The sequence below is a fragment of the Lepisma saccharinum genome, chromosome 13, assembly GCF_977018435.1.
Source record: "Lepisma saccharinum chromosome 13, izLepSacc3.1, whole genome shotgun sequence".
NCBI classification, from domain to species: Eukaryota; Metazoa; Arthropoda; class Insecta; order Zygentoma; family Lepismatidae; genus Lepisma; species Lepisma saccharinum.
Window position 1 is genome coordinate 81385308 of NC_139241.1, and position 17278 is coordinate 81402585.

At 38.3% G+C, this 17278-nt stretch overlaps 1 protein-coding gene across 1 annotated transcript in view; it reads right to left on the reverse strand.

The window, feature by feature from the left end:
• AGO3 (Argonaute 3) overlaps window positions 1–17278 on the reverse strand; it is a 76561-nt gene that overhangs the window by 24441 nt on the left and 34842 nt on the right. The window contains exons 10-11 of the mRNA XM_083134528.1: window positions 11633–11798; window positions 9033–9211 (exon numbers count right to left, since the gene is read on the reverse strand). Of these exons, the coding sequence (XP_082990654.1) occupies window positions 9033–9211; window positions 11633–11798 (345 nt within the window). The remainder of the gene's footprint in view (window positions 1–9032; window positions 9212–11632; window positions 11799–17278) is intronic.

The window sequence follows — 17278 nt, forward strand, 5'->3', positions numbered from 1 at the left end:
GATCCAAGCAGAGTCACGAGAGGGGCGACTGCTGCTGGTCACGGAGAGTTCACTGCAGGGCCTTCACAAGCCGCGGGGACCAAGACAGGGACTGTCCAGAGGCTAGACCCAGTGGCGATTTCATTTATACTTATTTCCACTTTTCTACTTTTTAAGTTTAACACTTTCTAGTCTGGCAGTTTTTACGAGTCTTTTACCTGGGGATGGACGTTTTAGAGCATCTTTTTAAAAATACAGAAAAATATACTATAAATGGTATCACAATGTATTATATATCAGATTAAAGCTTAGATTCTGTTCTAATAGATAATTCAATTAAATGTTACATTTTTATAATTTACACATTGCAATATTTATTGAAAAATTACGTATGTTTTTGTATTTTTGATAACTCAGCATAAACATGCACTGTGCACATTATAAAAAAATTCAACGAAATAACGGTAAGCCTTTACCCAACCAACATAAGATGCTCTCTGGTGGCAAAAAATAGAACTATCTCCAAGCGTGTGCAACGATAATCGCATAAGGTTCGGGCAACTAAATTTAAATGCAACGGAAATACGGCGATCGTATTCTAGCCGATTGGCGACCAGAACGGGTGTTTCACTCTGCTCGCATCACATCCGATTCCCGACCAGAAAGTGTTAATGAGAGTTATAAAATTTTGAGCACAATCAAGGTTCGCTACTCGACTGTCAAGAGTCAATGTGCTAGCTATCACCCGATCGTTCCAGATCTGTTGCCCAAAGACGACCGACCGTCTTTGCCTGCAGCTGAGGAAACTTTCTCGTCATCCTACAGGCAGATGGGTGAGGAGCAGTGCAAGGGAGGGCGGGGGTATGCAGGGGGTTGCCCAGTTATAAGGTCCACAAGGAAGATCCCGTGGGTTCCTCAACAGTGATGCCAACTCTAGCATAATGGTTCTAAATCTGGCAAAATTTGAACTTCGTTGGCATAATGGAAAATCCAGCATCATCTCAAAAACGAGCATCCTTGGGAAACAGAGAAATTGAATTCTAATGAAGATATTTTGAGGAAATATTTATTTTTAAGAAAATCTCCAGATCTTGTTTGTACTTCTCTAGCGGACTTGTTTCAAACAAAAGGAAGTATACCCACCAAGGGACAAGCTTTTACAGGCCCCGATCCATCATTTTGTTTTCATCTTTTCTTTATGCTCCCCAATTTAACAAAGGAGGAGCATTTCATAAAAGGAAATCGGTAGAAAGAGTTGGAGGTCACAAATAAAACGTTACCAGTCATGGAATTTTCTTCAACTTTTTTCAAGCACTATGCTAAACCCATTATTATTATTATTATTATTATTATTATTTTGAATGGTCGAAATTGATAACGTTGCTTAACTACAATAAATAATCAATAACGCAGTTCACAACTCTAAAATAGTAAAATAAAATTGAACTTAAAACTACTACAGTCATCAGACAATGATAATAATAAATTGATAATACAGTCAACCCTCGATTCAACGACCTTTCACATTTCCCGGGAAAAGGGTCGTTATTTCGAAGGGGTCGTTATTGGAATTTGCACCAATTTTCAGCTTAAACGGAGCTCAAACGGACACAAAGATCCCTAGGAGATGGTAACATCATTTATCCTGGTAGTTATACAACCTGTCATGCACAGGATGCGTGTTGTGAGAAGGAAAATAGAACATGAAAACGTTTTCACAAAAGAAGAATTTAAAATAATGTTACTTTCTTTCAATTGTGCACAGTCCTTGCTTTTCCAGGAAATTCTTACAATTCTAGTTCATGAGAAACCCGTTTCCACTGAGACCAATGGAAAGAAAAACAATCTCGAGCTTATTGCAAGCAAAACTCGAAGAATCTTGACACCAGTCAGACTGGTGCCAGCAAAAGTCAGGAGATAATCGGGCATAATGAATGTTGGATTTTATACGGGTCTACTGGAGCATTGTCTGTTACAAGATTAACTGGTAAGATTAGATCTCTCGGAAGAAACAACACAACCTCTCTCTAGGCGAGACGAGACAAAAAAAAATACATCGTAAAAAAAAAAGGCACTTTTCTTTGCTTCAACCAACTTCATTCACCCTCCTCCCCCATTCAAGGGAGCAGTCCAAACTCCTTCCTTGACTTGCATTGTAATCCTGCGTGAAAAAGGAAATGCACAACTTCTGCGTTTCCCAATGCATATTCTAGGACACGTCATTAAACAGCGTCCCAGTCGATAATCATTCAGGTTTGGAATTGAATTTCACTTTAAACTGTATATTTAGTCCCGATTAGCCCATCAGCATAAAATGAACTGAAAACAAGCTTTATGAAACCCATTTTCACATATCAAAATGGTAGATCCTTACTTACTCTCACGTTAATCCAGGATTTAATGTTGGATTTAGGAGTATTCTCGATGTCAAACACCCACCCCTCCAAACGTTTTCCCTTTGATTAATGTCTTCTTAATCCGTCTCAGCGACCATTCCTACATTGAACACTTTTTTTTTTTTACACACATGAATGGTTCTGAAGAAAAGCAAATTAAATTTACATATTTGCTTATCAGAAGGTGCAGGACATGAAGTTGTTTTATTGAATTTCCTTATCGTAAAATCAAAACAACTTTGCCACATTCAAAACAATAACTTTTTCCTTCAAAACAATAACTTTTTCCTTCACCCTGGATGAGTCATCGCTGTTATCAGCAAGCAAGAGCTTTGCAGACGCTAGACAAAACACTGGCGCCAGCTGTATCATAAAAACAAGGAGACCGGCTGAAAGTTCGAGCAACAGGTGGCGGGAGAGAAAAATCCCAGCATTTTGAAGATAACGCAACTGCAGTGTAAAGAAGAAAGAAATGACCCTTGCCCCTTGCTTTACGTTTTACCATGCAACAGACAATAATACAGGCAATATTTTCTATGCAGACAACAGCATATAAAAAACAGGGGACCTGAATTCTGCAATTATCAACATTGCCGTGCACACCAGTGGCGGAGACTGAGCTGGGGAAAGGGAGGGGGAGGGTCACTTTTTTTTTACTTGTTCTATGGTTTTTGTTTGTTTTCAAGAATATATCCAGAACTGGTTGCCCCATTTTAGATGTCAAAGGAAAAGAAGAGGGGTGGGTCTTTTTCCTGCTGACAGGAAAAGAGGGAGAAGCCAGTCAGCCACGGGAGTTATGATGCACGTAAGATCGAAGTAAACTTTTGTGGAAACCTGGATGACAATGCATTAAGCGGGTTGACGATCTTTAGTTCACCTATGTGGTTTTGATTATCTCTAACAGTTTCGCTTTTTTATGAAGTGTTGCAGGTAACAAAGAACATGCTTTGGATGAAAGCGGAAGTTGTCGGCTACAATGCCGAGAGTTGCTCACTCACGGGAACGTGCTGAACTCTAGGTCAGAGCTGGACAGATGGGCCAGACTTCCAGGCGCCACGCATCTGTATTTTCGAACATTCCTGCGATCTTGTCTCTCGAGGTGGTGTATTTATCGATGAAAGAGCTTGACCTGCCATACACATTGGCAAAGACTGCAAGTCCAGCAGTCATTTTGGGCTGCTCCCCCGCGAGTTTTCAGAAGCTCTTAGGACAAGGAAACAAGTCAAGTCGATTTAAAATAACATCCAAGCACATTCGATCTTCTCTTCTCGCGTATCCAAGAGCAAGCCAGGCACGTTGGGTAGCGGCCGTCGGGTGTGAGGTAACATTGGTGCGCTTGAGGGAGGGGAGGGCAGAGGTCAAGTGCTATTGGATATCACTCAAGCATGGTGTGGTGGTGTCTATTTTTAGTTCAGACCCAATTGTGAGCGGTAGAGCGCTCGTAAAGGGAATGAGTGGAGGAAAAAAACAACGCATTTTTCGGCCGATTTCCTTCAATTTTTCAACTTTTTTTCCAAATTTTTCACGGTTCCCGGGAAAAGGGTCGTTACTTCGAGAGTTGACTGTAATTGTATAATAATAATAATAATAATAATAATAAACCCTAGCATAATTTTATCACACTTAGCGTAATTTATGAGTTGAAACAGCCCCTTTTCTTATCAGGAGGTTGGTATTGGCAAAGCTGTTCATAATCCACATATAACAGGCAGGGAGGGCCTGCAGCTAACATTACAAATCGATACATGTCACTGTGTAATTGAATGCATTTTTGAAAACTTTCCTCGGTCTGTTTACCATAATTTCCTACACCCCAAAAATTGCACGAGTCGTCACTGTCAGCACCCAGCAGACGACCATTCCAGCATTGAGGTAATTACCTGCCCTTTTATGGTACTATTCCTTCTGCCCCTAAATTTTCCCTTTAGTCAACTGTAGTGCAGTTACTAACACAATAAAACTTATCCAAAAAGTCATTTAGTTGTGCATCTTTAATTTAACTGGTCTATCTCTGACTCGCCATTCGTTGGTCAATGGGTCCTACCCTCCAATACAGAGGGTGAAATCCAGTACGGCCCCCTTCATGACTCCGGGGACCAGCCCTGGGACAGAACCTTAGCACGTAACGCTAGGGATGGACTGATATGAAATGTCTGCCGATACCGATAAAGCACGGATATAAAACGTACTGATATCAATAACCGATATTCTACCAATAAAGTAAAAAGTAAAGTAAAGTGCTCCCCTGTGCATAGCACCACGCCATGAAGGCGTATAGGGGGTGTGGGGTAACGCCCCACACTTTCTTGATCCGGTCGTGAGTGGGGGTGATGTGATCAGCATCATGCCCCTGACCGCCTTTACCCCCCAGGGTTTCCCCCCGGTACCCATGTTATTCGACGCTGGGTGGGCGCCAGGGTCGCTTCCATCGTTAAAAAAGTTCCCGGATTTGAACCAGCCTGGGATTGAACCCGGGACCTTTAGCATGGCAGTCAGACGCATTACCGACTGAGCCACCGCGGCCACTGATATTCTACCAATAGGATGTAAAATCCCAATAGACTTATTAGTGTTTAAAGTCAATGTCTAAATATCCTTTTTTTAATATATATATATATTACAAAATCTTGATTCATCTGGTAACATACAGTTATTAAGGAGGTCAATGAACCATTTGTAATAGGATGTAAAATTCCAAATGGTTCATTGACCTCCTTAACTCTTTCGCTGCGGTCGTCGCTTTTATGCACAGCACGCCAGGTGCCTTGCTCCGCGGAAGTCGCATTATTGCGAGTTCATACTTCCATTTGCTGCGGGTGTCGCATTTCTGAAGTACGTCGCTTTTAGTAGCCTTCTGACATCTGTTGATAGTATTTTGAACTATTTGAACTTGTAGTTTTGTTTTTATCCGTATGATGTTGCTAATTAATCCTCCATTTAGATTTCTTTGACATACGAGCGTTGAGTGCTGTGACATGTCAGTTTCAAATGCATGTTCGAATGTAAACAACCTGGCTTCCTCAAGTCGTCAACACTTGTCTGATAATGATGTTACTCAACTGTTGTTTGCCGACTCAGAATCAGAAGGTGAATTAAGTTGTGACGATAATAGCGACAATTTTCAAGTGGTGACAGTGATTGTATAGTGTCTGATGAAGAATTTGTACCGCCGCCCGTAACATCATGGAGCAGAGTGCAAAACAGCATTGATCTAGGTGCGGGAATTTCAAAATTTTTCAAAATATCATACCACCAGGGACTACAGAATGGTTTGCCAGTGCAAGGAATGACTTTTTGAAGTTCTTTATAACATATTTTGCAATGTAATTTTGTAAAATTATTCTTTCTAAAAAAATGGTTTTTTTTGTTTTTTTTTTCAAAATTTCAATATTTTTCAAAATATCATACCACCAGGGACTACAGAATGGTTTTCCAGTGCAAGGAATGACTTTTGTAAGTTATCTATAACATATTTTGCAATTTAATTGTGTAAAATTATTGTTTCTAAAAAAATGTTTGTAAAATTATTGTTTCTAAAAAAATGATTTTTTTTTTCAAAATTTCAAAATTTTTCAAAATATCATACCACCAGGGACTACAGAATGGTTTTCCAGTGCAAGGAATGACTTTTGTAAGTTTTCTCTCATATATAATGCAATGTAATTGTGAAAACTATTTTTTTATAAAAAAAAAAAAAAATCAAATTTAATTACGCAGCCAAGGGATATTGTGTGCCAGAGAATTCCGCAGCGAAAGAGTTAATAACCGTGTTACCAGATGAACCAAGATTTTGTAATATATATATATATATAAAAAAAAGGATATTTAGACATTGACTTTAAACACTAGTAAGTCTAAATCAGTTGCAACAATGAGCAAAAGTCTGTAATAGATTATATATTGGTAAACAAGGAAGTAAAGAAGATAATGAACAACATTAAAGTAATACCCAGTGAGAACTTAAGACAGTTATCGTAGGCTACTAGTAGATGGGAGATGGACAATAAAAGATAGAAGGGATGAACAAGAGAGAAGGATAAGAGTGTGGAAATTGAAGGATAAGATGATAATAGAAATATCAGGAAATATTGCGAACAAAATACCTAGAGATGAACCCAAACGAGTAGAAACAGAATAGATAAGATTTAAAACAGAATTACTAGAGGCACTCAAAAAGGTATGTGGAAGGACAAGCAAAAAAGAAGAAAGGAACACCGTGGTGGAATGAAAAAAACTAGAGGGGCAGTGAAAAAAAAATAATTATGCATTCGGAAAATGGTTATGCCAACCCAGCAAGAGGCAGGAAACGGTGAAGGATGATGATGATGATTTTAATGTCTATATTGGCGGATACTGATACCAACTAATCTGTTCCATCCCTAACAAAAACACAAAATTATACAAGGTGGAAAACTTAAAACCTAAAGCATACTTTACCAGAACTTCTACAAATATTCATAGGTTTTCACACTACAAAGTTGACTCCAGGGCACAGTGGTGCTGGCCTACAATTTATTCACCAATACCAGCCAATACTTTTTCAGAAATGAGGTGTTTGACAGGGTGGAATTCTGTGGTTGAATTACATTTTTTTTTGGGTGTTCCAATGTAATTTTTTGAATATTTTAAAGCAAAACTCTAGTAAATTGATGAATGTAATTTACAGTGGAATGATTACATATTAACTGATATGATACCAATGCTTTTATTAATTCCCATACTGATACCGGTGGCTGAAAATTGTACGAGGATCGTTTGAAAAGTTCTAAGAATGACTGACAGATGGCCGCAGTAGTTTGGAACGATGAACACTGGTAGAATCACCAATTCTTCAAGGAAACACGTGCACAGTATCGTGAGAGTACCTTCATTTGTTTTGTGTCGATAGGCAAGAAAAGCAGAGTACGTGTGAGCGTAATGCAAGATGAAGAAGATTGAGCACAGCGCAGTGATAAAGTACTTCTTGAAAAAGGGAATGAAGGCAACAAATTCATGCTGATACGAAGAACACTTTAGGGGACTCTGCTCCTTCATTTGCCAGTGTCAAAGTGGACTCTTGAGTTTAAACGTGGCCGTGAGAGTTTCGAAGATGACTCATGTAGCGGAAGGCCAAAATCAGCTACGACAGCAGAAATGATTGAAAAGGTCCATGATATGGTGTTGGAGGACAGTCGTCTGAAGGTGCATGAAACTGCTGAACCTATAGGAATCTCAGGTTTGGTGCCGCATCCGTAGACAGTCGATCAGAAGCGAATCCAGATGGGAGTGTGCAATGAATGTCTGACACATTTTAAGGAGAACTAAACAGATTTTGTGCTTCATAACTACAGATGAAACATGGATACACACTAGAGACAAAAGAACAATCAAAACAGTGGAAGAATCATGATTCACCACCACCAAAGAAGGCGAAAACAGTCAAATCAGTGGGAAAAATCAAGGAGTCGATTGTTTGGGATACGAAGGGCATCCTGTTGATAGATTATTTCCCAACTGGATCCACCATCAATGGACAGTACTATGCTAACCTTCTTGACAAACTGGACACAAAAAATTTGTACAAAAAGACCAGGATTGAAGAAGATAAAATAATCATGCATCAGGACAATTCTTGACCACACAGTTTGTTGCAGCTATGGCAAAAATCGACCAATTGAAGCATGATTTGCTGCCACACCTCCTTGTTCTCCTCATCTGGCACCCTGAGACTTTCATCTCTTCCCACAGCTTAAAAATCCCTTGGTGGAAAGCGATTTTCATCAGATGAAGACGTGCAAGCAGCAAGGAGGACTATATTGCAAACCCTGAGGAATCCACGTTTCGTGATGGGATCATGGTGCTGGAACATCGCTGGATGAAGTGCATTGCTCTCAAGGGAGACCATAACTGTGTTTTTTCTTTGTCATTCTTAGAACTTTTCAAACAACCCGCCTAACAAATAAAAATTTATCAAAATATTGAGTAAGTATTCAGGTTTACTTATATGCATATATTTACAGTGTTCCAAAATAATGTTTAAACATTTTGAGAATTAATAACAGAGAAACTATTGTGGATGACTTGATTGAACTTTTTGCATTTGAAGCTAACTCGGGCCCGGCCCTAATATTAATACAGGGCTACTATAAATGACTCATCAATTTCAAAAGTATTACACATACACTAATGATTGATACATAAAAAGAACCAGCCTGAATACTAATACAGTAAAATCTCAATTTTATAACATTTTGCTATGTTGGGACCAACAATATTGAATGCATAATGTGGGAAAATATAAAATCCTGGAACATAAAATCGGGTTTCAACGGAATCCAGAAATTTCATAGACTACATACACTGTTGCTACTGATACACAGGATCCTGAAAATGATGACCCACATCATGACATGTTCCATTGCTGACTGAAACTTCCAGATGGTGGAATTTTGTGCAGGCGGTATACAAAAGATTTATCCACAATACCGAAAGTACTTGGAAAATAGTTGACTGTATAGAAATATGAATCAGGCATGTACGTGTTTGTGACCAGTACAACATTTTTGTTACATTTCTTTTGTAGAAATATTGAGAGCATACCAAAGTCAGGTAATGTTCATTTAGTGCATTAATCACAAATACAACAAAATAGAATATACTAAGGTGTCCAAAACTTACAGCAGACAATACTGAATTACTTGTGGCATCTCTTGACCAATCAGCTCGTTCAGCAGCAACTTGCTTTTGATTACCAAATTGGATAACTTCCGTAGGCACGACTCTTCCCTCGAGATTGACCGTGTCACTAGACATCTTCAAACCCCACTGGGCCAGCACATCTCTTGCTTTAGGGGTATCTGAAAGAAACAGGCAGATAAATAATCCGAATGAAATAACATGTACAAACACTAACTAACTAACTCTCTAGCCTTCTTAAACCCAAAGGTTCATGGCTGCAGCAACACAGGCCTTCCATCTGTCCCTATCTTGAGCAAGATCTATATACTCTTTTCCGTCCCTACCGATTTCCTTTAAATCCATCTCAACGTTGTCCCTCCATCTTCGTCTTGGAGTTCCTACAGGTCTCTTACCATCAGGTTTCCCAACAAGAATCCTGTAAACTCCTCTTTCCTCTCCCATTCGTGCCACATGGACTGCCCACCTAAGTCTTCTTGATTTAATTATTCTAATAATATGTGGACATGAATACAAATTATGTAGTTCTAGATTATGTAACCTTCTCCACTCACCTGTCTCCTCATCCCTTTTAGGTCCAAAGATTTTCCTAAGGATCTTATTTTCAAATATTCTCAATTTATGTTCCTCTTTCAATGTAAGGGACCAAGTTTCACACCCATATAATACTACAGGCAAAATTACTGTTTTGTATATTTTAACTTTTAGTTTCTTAGATATTAACGAGAAGACAAAAGTTTATGAAGAGAGAAGTAACATGCATTTCCTGAATTAAGCCTACTTTTTATTTCCTCTTTAATATAATTTTCATTTGTTAATATTACTCCTAAGTATTTGAATTTGGAAACTGGTTCAAACGAGTTGTTATCAATAATTAGATTTTCGTTATTACCTAACACTTGGTTTCGGCCTGTAAGCATATATTTAGTTTCCTCTTTGTTAACTTCCAAACCTATCTCTTTAGCAGTTTTGAAAAATATTTTAGCATTATTCTTAATTGTATTTATATCATCCCCTAATAAGTGTACATCATCTGCATATGCTAACAACTGAGTCATACCATTTAATTTTAGTCCTTCATTAGTTTCTTTTACCTTCCTTACAGCATATTCTAAGGCAAAATTAAAGAGCAATGGAGGTAATGCAAACACAAAGACACACTTCTTTAATTCATGGTGTATGAAATTTAATGTTTTCACATTTCGAATTGCAGGGTAATGTGATGGTTGTACATCTCCGTCCCTGCCGCCGTAACCTCTGTTACTGAAGGCAGTGATTAATAACTAGGGAAAGGATTTTAAGGTGCAGCATCTTTCCAAAAATATAGCTGTTTTCATACAGATTGTTTGAGATAAGTATTTTAGGGTATGGAATCAAGTAAAATGAACACACTTTGTTGCACCTTTTCGTGAGGTTAGCACATTTACCACCCCTTTAATGTTTCAGCACCTATTTCCTTCCTTTTCTTCAATGTTTTGTTAAAAACAATTGGCAATATGGAAATACGAAACATCATTTGTTCAACACGCAGTTTAGCTAACAAAAAGTTTCACTTTGCCCAAATAATGACTTATGAAGATGAAGTGACAGTTAATTTTTTTAAAAAAAAATATTCATCTAGAGTTCTCAAAAGGACGAAAACACAATTTTGTAACATTTTGGAGAACACACGCTCCCTTCGTCACATATATTCTGAATAAAAATGTCAGATTAAAAATTAACAATTGTGTTTTTGTGCTTGTGAGAACCGCAAGCTACAACAGAAATAATTCTTCATGAAAAGTATTACCATATGGTAACACTCAACATCTTGATATTAATCTTAGGATTGGCTCCACACATTGTAGGGGTGTATAAGATGTGTTTTTGAGACCACTCTGTTCAGTGAAACTGGTTTTACTGTTATTAGGCCTTCTCCATGGCCATGCGATCTTAGGGCTTTGGACTCAGACTGCGGGATGGTATAGGATTGAGTCTGCCTAGGTTCAGTCTCCGGGTTCTCAGCCTGTGTATAGGACCGGTGTCAACCCACCATTGTGAGGAAATTGGGGAGGTACAAGTGAGTAGCATAACCCAGTCACGGAGTCTTATAACGGCTGGACGTGCTGAACGAACATCACCTAATCACCGGTTGAAGATCTCCAAACCTCTAGGTAGGATTGTGGGAGAGAGACTGGAAGCCGGGAGATCGGTCTAGGCCCTGTAAGGGCTGTCGAGCCACAGGTTATAGGGATCACATTTATTGAACACCTATTTATTTTCTCTCACCAAAACATGGCACATTGAATAACATTATTTGCTCAATGTCTTTTGATGTGATGTTTTGAATGCCAACATTTAGTGAACACAAGTGGAAAGATGCTTCCTTCCTATTTCCTCTATCTGTTCTTTGATTGATTCTAAAGCCAGGAAAATTATTTACGCTTCTGATTGCCACTTCCATGGATTATATCTACCTATTACTTCTTGTTATTAACCCAATTCCGGATGAATGAAACCATACATACAAACATGACCCATTGTACAATTACTGTCCAATAAGATGGGCGACGGCATAGCCCATTATCAAAGAGATTACTCACCATTTATATTCTTCACAAACTTCTTCATTGTATATTGCCGTTGCTCGGGTGTAACACGCGTGTACTGCGCTACATCCTTCATGACTCTAAAATCAGCTCTCATCTGATCGTTTAGCCCTGTCAGGTAACACAATTCTGGTATCAAGCAGATGAGGGTGACCACAGGCTGGAAAAGATGTGGATATATGAAAACAGGCTTTAAAACATTAAACATTGCATTACTGAAGAGAAAACATTACATGAAAACTTGTTACATGATTGTGACAGCCATAAATTACAAGAAAAGTTCCACAATATGCACACATAAGAAGATTTACACATCTAATGATCATTTCACCCTGTTCCTAAATTCGTAACATAACTGGTATCACCAAGTTTACAAAGCCAGTTACCATATTTACGTGTGTATAATGCGCACCCTGGTTTTGATTGGGAAAAGTGACAAAAATTATCTTATATAATGCGCAGTATAATCCACGTTCAAGAAATGGCCTTCTTGGTTGTAGGTCGTAAAGCTGTTACTATGCTGATCAAGAGTGAATGACATCCTACTAATTCAAAGAGTCACTTGATGCTATGTGAACCAAGAGGAGAATATCCTCTTGTGTAAACAATAAGCCACCAACCCACCCCATCTCCCTCCACTGTGTTTAGCATCCCAATGCTTTCAATCTTTAACCACCTTATTTATCCTGCAATAGTAGAAAGAGAGATCAAAATTACCTTATGGATTTGCAGTGCTCAGGAAGTTATTTTTCTATTATTTCTCACTAGAGGCACATATTTTTGGTAAATAAAAAAGCAAAATTTCGGTATAAAAAGTGAGTCAATTTCGGGTTCAAAAGCGGTAAATAAAATAAAATATCGGTGTTATAGCGGTAAATAATCACATACAAAATGCTAAATAAAATGACATTTTGGTTTTAAAATTGTGAATATAATCCTAAATTTGATTTAAAAACTACACTTATTCCACAGAATTAACATTTCACTTCTAATAGCCCATTCATGTAGTTATCCGAGTATTAAGTTTATTTCTGTGTAAAGGAGTCAATTTTTGTTTCTCCAATATTAACAGCAGAATTAATCAATTTTCCGGGAATTGCATAACTCTCAGGATAATTCAGACCTCAGAAGGTGTCGCGTCTGTGAATAAACCCTAAATTTCGTGTTTAAGAGTTAATTTCGCTTTTTGCAGTTCATTTCGCATTATTTCGTGACAAAACATGGTCACAAAATGCATCTCACACCTTTCAAAAACATGAAAAATTAACACTACAATGTGTTTTTTCAAATTTAGTTTTTTCGTCAAAAATGAAATATGCATGCCCCTATTTCTCACCCAACAAATACTGGTTATACAAATTCCGCCAGAACTGCACTGCTTTTCTTGGTATTGCACAACATTGGATTACAAAGTGAAAAATCTGGTAAATGGTCTTTATAATTTTATATGTTGTTTTGCTAATTTCCTCTTTACATTTTCTAAAAAAACCTTCAAAATGTATATATTTTCCACGAATAATGTAATATTTTTAAGAGGCACATTCAGGACCCTCAAACTAACAGTTAGCAGCACAAGCTTTCTTCCATTAAGGCATTTACACACTCCATGTATGTCATATTATTTGGCCAGTATGTAATACATTTTAATTATTATTTTCTTTTTCCTTATCTTTTCTTTCATCCAAAGACAAGAAAAATCAGAACATTCCTTCATTTTGTGATCAGCTTATTTTAACCACATTTCGCATTAGTGTCACCATTTTGAACGGAATACTGTTGCCATATTCAGAAACTGCAGAATTTAAGCTTTGCGATATATAACATGATAGCAACAATGTAAGTGTCACAAAATCATGGCATGGCCCTGTACGGTTCCACGTTGGCTGTCTGAATTATTCTGTGTATAATACGCACCACAGTTTTTGGGAGCAAATATTTTGGAAAAAAGTGCACATTATACATGAGTAAATACGGTATTTTCATTCATATATTTTAGCTTCGTTAAGGAATATAAAAAAAAACCAGCATACTCACATCACATGGTAATCATTGGGCAGAACATAAGACTCCTTCTAGCATGTGAGTCTGTATGACTAAATTATTACACATTATACCAGGCGTTTCATAAATAATTGTGGGGTTACAAACATTTATTGCAAGTAAATTATTGAACTTTCGTTGATGAAACCAGTCCAGAACGATCGAGGAACGCAAACAGTTTGTGCGTGTATGTTTTGTTAAGCTGAGAGTTCACATCCCTGCCGCTAGGCGACACTCAAATAGCCCACATCACTCACAGTGTTTTGTGCAATGTTTTGGTTTTCAATATCACCGCAAATGGTATTCGTCTCATTGATGCCGCGTGATATCGCAGTGCTAAGGGATCGTACATGGCCATCTTTAATCCAAGGGAGGCCGGAGCCTTCAATTTGGCAACCCTGTAAACCGTGACATCAGAATGAACGTCCAAAAGTACAAAAAGTGATAATTTTATGTAGCCTATTCATCCCGTAATCACTTCTTTCAATCAAATTGTATTTGCTAGTGTATTAAACATTATTTTTCCTATACCACGTTTGTTAAAACCTGTCCCGCTTCCCACGCTTGCTGATCGCTGGCTTTTTCCTCGTTTCTCATTGGCACCAAAACTGTAGAGTCATCCCTAGCACGGGAAACGGGACAGGTTCTAACAAACGCGGTATAAGTAAAGCACTATGTTATGAAGTTGTTAAAAATATACATTACGTTTTGAGCAGCATACCAGCATTTCACGGAACATTCCCTGCGTTTCACATGTGGTGAATCATCGAATATAATAAATATCCAATACTGATGTCATTAATATTCTTAATTATTATGTGAAAATAAATTAGCGACGTCGAAGAGATATAACCATGACACAGAGGCTTAAAAATATGTTTATGCAAAAAGCAAATTCCACGCTGAGAAAAGTTGTGTGTGCATGAGGCGCTACACGCTAAGTTTTTTACTTGTATTAAGTACAAGGGTTAAACTACAACACTCATACAAGAATTCTGGAAACAATACAAACTCAAACAAACCTCTAAGAGCATATAACTGCCTAACTTAACAAAAACAGTATAACACAAAATCACTAATTCCTTCACTGTAACATATCTCCGCAAGAGAAAAACAATGGAAATTTAACACCTTCTAATTTCTAAACCATGCAAAATTATCCACTTTCTCACAGGGAGTACATAGTCATCAACACTTGGCATTTTTTTAGCTTTGTGCATACATGGGCTATATGTTTATGACATCCACAACTACTTTGTACGTCTTACTTTTAGAACTTTAAGGTCAATGTGTTGGATCTTCCAGCATTTAAATATTTAGTTGTTACATTTGAATGTCATTCTGAAATGCTAGCAAATAAAATAAGGGCAAAAGTTCCATACTGCATATAAAATGCAAAGTTGGCCTTATATTTTCTGCTTATTTCCAGTTATTTGACGACAAATTTATATTTCTATTGTTAATGTATGTTTTCCATTTACATCGTAATGTCAATCTTCTGTCCAGATTTGGAAAAAGGAAAACATTTTACACAGAGTCAACATCAATTTTGCTATTCGCGCCCATCCTATGTAGCTGGAGGTTTAGGCCGACGAGACAGCGTTGCTACATTTCAGGATTCCAGCTTTAATAAAGCTGGCCGTGGATCATATCATCACAGCAACAGACAGTATCGGCAGGCCAATGTTGATACAAGTGTGGCAAGAACTCGACTATCATGCCAATGTGTGCCGTGTCACCCGTAGTGCATACATTGAATATTTGTAGGTGTAAAAAAGGCTGAGAAACAACAAGTCAGCGATCAGGTGAATTCTCTCCGAATGACATCGGGCATTATCGTATCACAAGGCACCGAACGTTAATAGTTGGACAAAACAAATGAGTGTCAGATATACTGTCTGTTGGCACACATATTGAAAAGCCAGCAAAAAAGGGAGGGGTGACTACATTATGATGCAATAAAAGTCTGAGGACCTCCTTGGTTGGAAGATCATAAGTACTACATTCTTGTGGTTTGCATCGGCCCCAGCTTCTTCTTTAAAAGACTGCAATATGTTGTACTCACTTTTTCTTTTTCGTTCTATTAATTTCAGTGGCAACTACCACCATCCTCGTTGGAACTTGCTGTACTGTTGCTTGCCTGCATCTTTTGTTTGTAGTTCTCAGGCTGCCGCTAGGTGTGCTGTTGTAGAAGGGGAATCCAAGCATGGTGTACCTGTCCGCTATCGATGTTTACCTCATGCGGGAAGTGCATTATGGCATGTGTTTCCTTGATTTTGGTGTCTACGAGTGTGTGGGCAGTGTGTTTGACTTGTACCTTTTGAATTATATGGCTATTGTATTTGATGTGTTTAGCAAGACCAGTAGTTGGTTGGGCTTTTTTTGCATCTGTTAGGTGCTGTTGGATTCTTTCATTGACAGATCTGATGGACCTGCCGTTGTAATGTGCCTAGCACTTGCACTCTGCATCAAACACCTGAGTTATCAAGGGGAAAGAGGAAGTACCAATTTTGTTTGTTCAGTTTAGCAGCAATTTTGGCATTGGGTTTGTGTGCTACCTTGATGCCATATGGGAGAAGGGCTTTGGATATGCGGTTGGATGTGCTAAACATCAATAGTGGACAGGCACACCGCACTTGGATACCTCTACTACAACAGTTAAAACCGGGAAATAGACGACACGGATGCAAGACGTACAGTTAACAACAGCCTAGCAGCAGCCGGAGAACTACAAACAAAAGATGCACGCAAAGCAACAGTACAGCAAGTTCCAACGAGGATGGTGGCAGTGGCCACTGAAATTAATAGAACGAAAAAGAAAAAGTGAGTACTAGTTTCTCCATATTTATATACTACCGCGTCTCTCTTTTCCCAATTATGAAAAAACATATCCTCTACAACATTGCTGTGGGAGTGTTACTCCTACACCTTTTACTTCATAATTGAGGTTGTTGACACTCACTGACGCACACACCCTTGAAGACTATTGGTGGACAGAAACAGATATGTAGGTCAGCTGCCGGATCAGCCTGTGATCAAAATAATTGTTGGCAGTTATAAATGCCAATTCCCCAGAAACTGCTCAGAACAAAATTTTGAATCGTCAACAATTCTTTTCGATAACCCTGTACTACAGAGCATTCCCTGACATTCGCTATGAGACTCGGCAGCAAGCAGCCCGGCATCAGCGCTTGTCTTTCCTGGTGAACGGGTTCGCGACAGCAGTCGCTTATATTAAACCTCATAAAAAAGTTTCGAGTAACAGGGTCAGTTCTGAATAAAAGTGGAAAAGAAAAATGGGGAAATAAAATATACAAAGAAAATCTGCACACCATCCGTGAGTTAAAAGAGTGTATTGTACGAAAAATCGGGAGAATTACAGTAGACGAACTTGCACGTGTAAATGCCAATTTCCTTCGGAGATGCCAGGAATGTGTTGCAGCAGAGGGATATCATTTTCAACACCTTCTGTAGTCAAGGTTCGTACACAATATGAAAACTGTAATTTTAATAGCCGACTCTAGCGACTGTCGCTGACCCGTTCACCGGGAAAAAAACAAAGTGTTGATGCCAGGCAGCTTGCCGCCGAGTCTCGTAGCG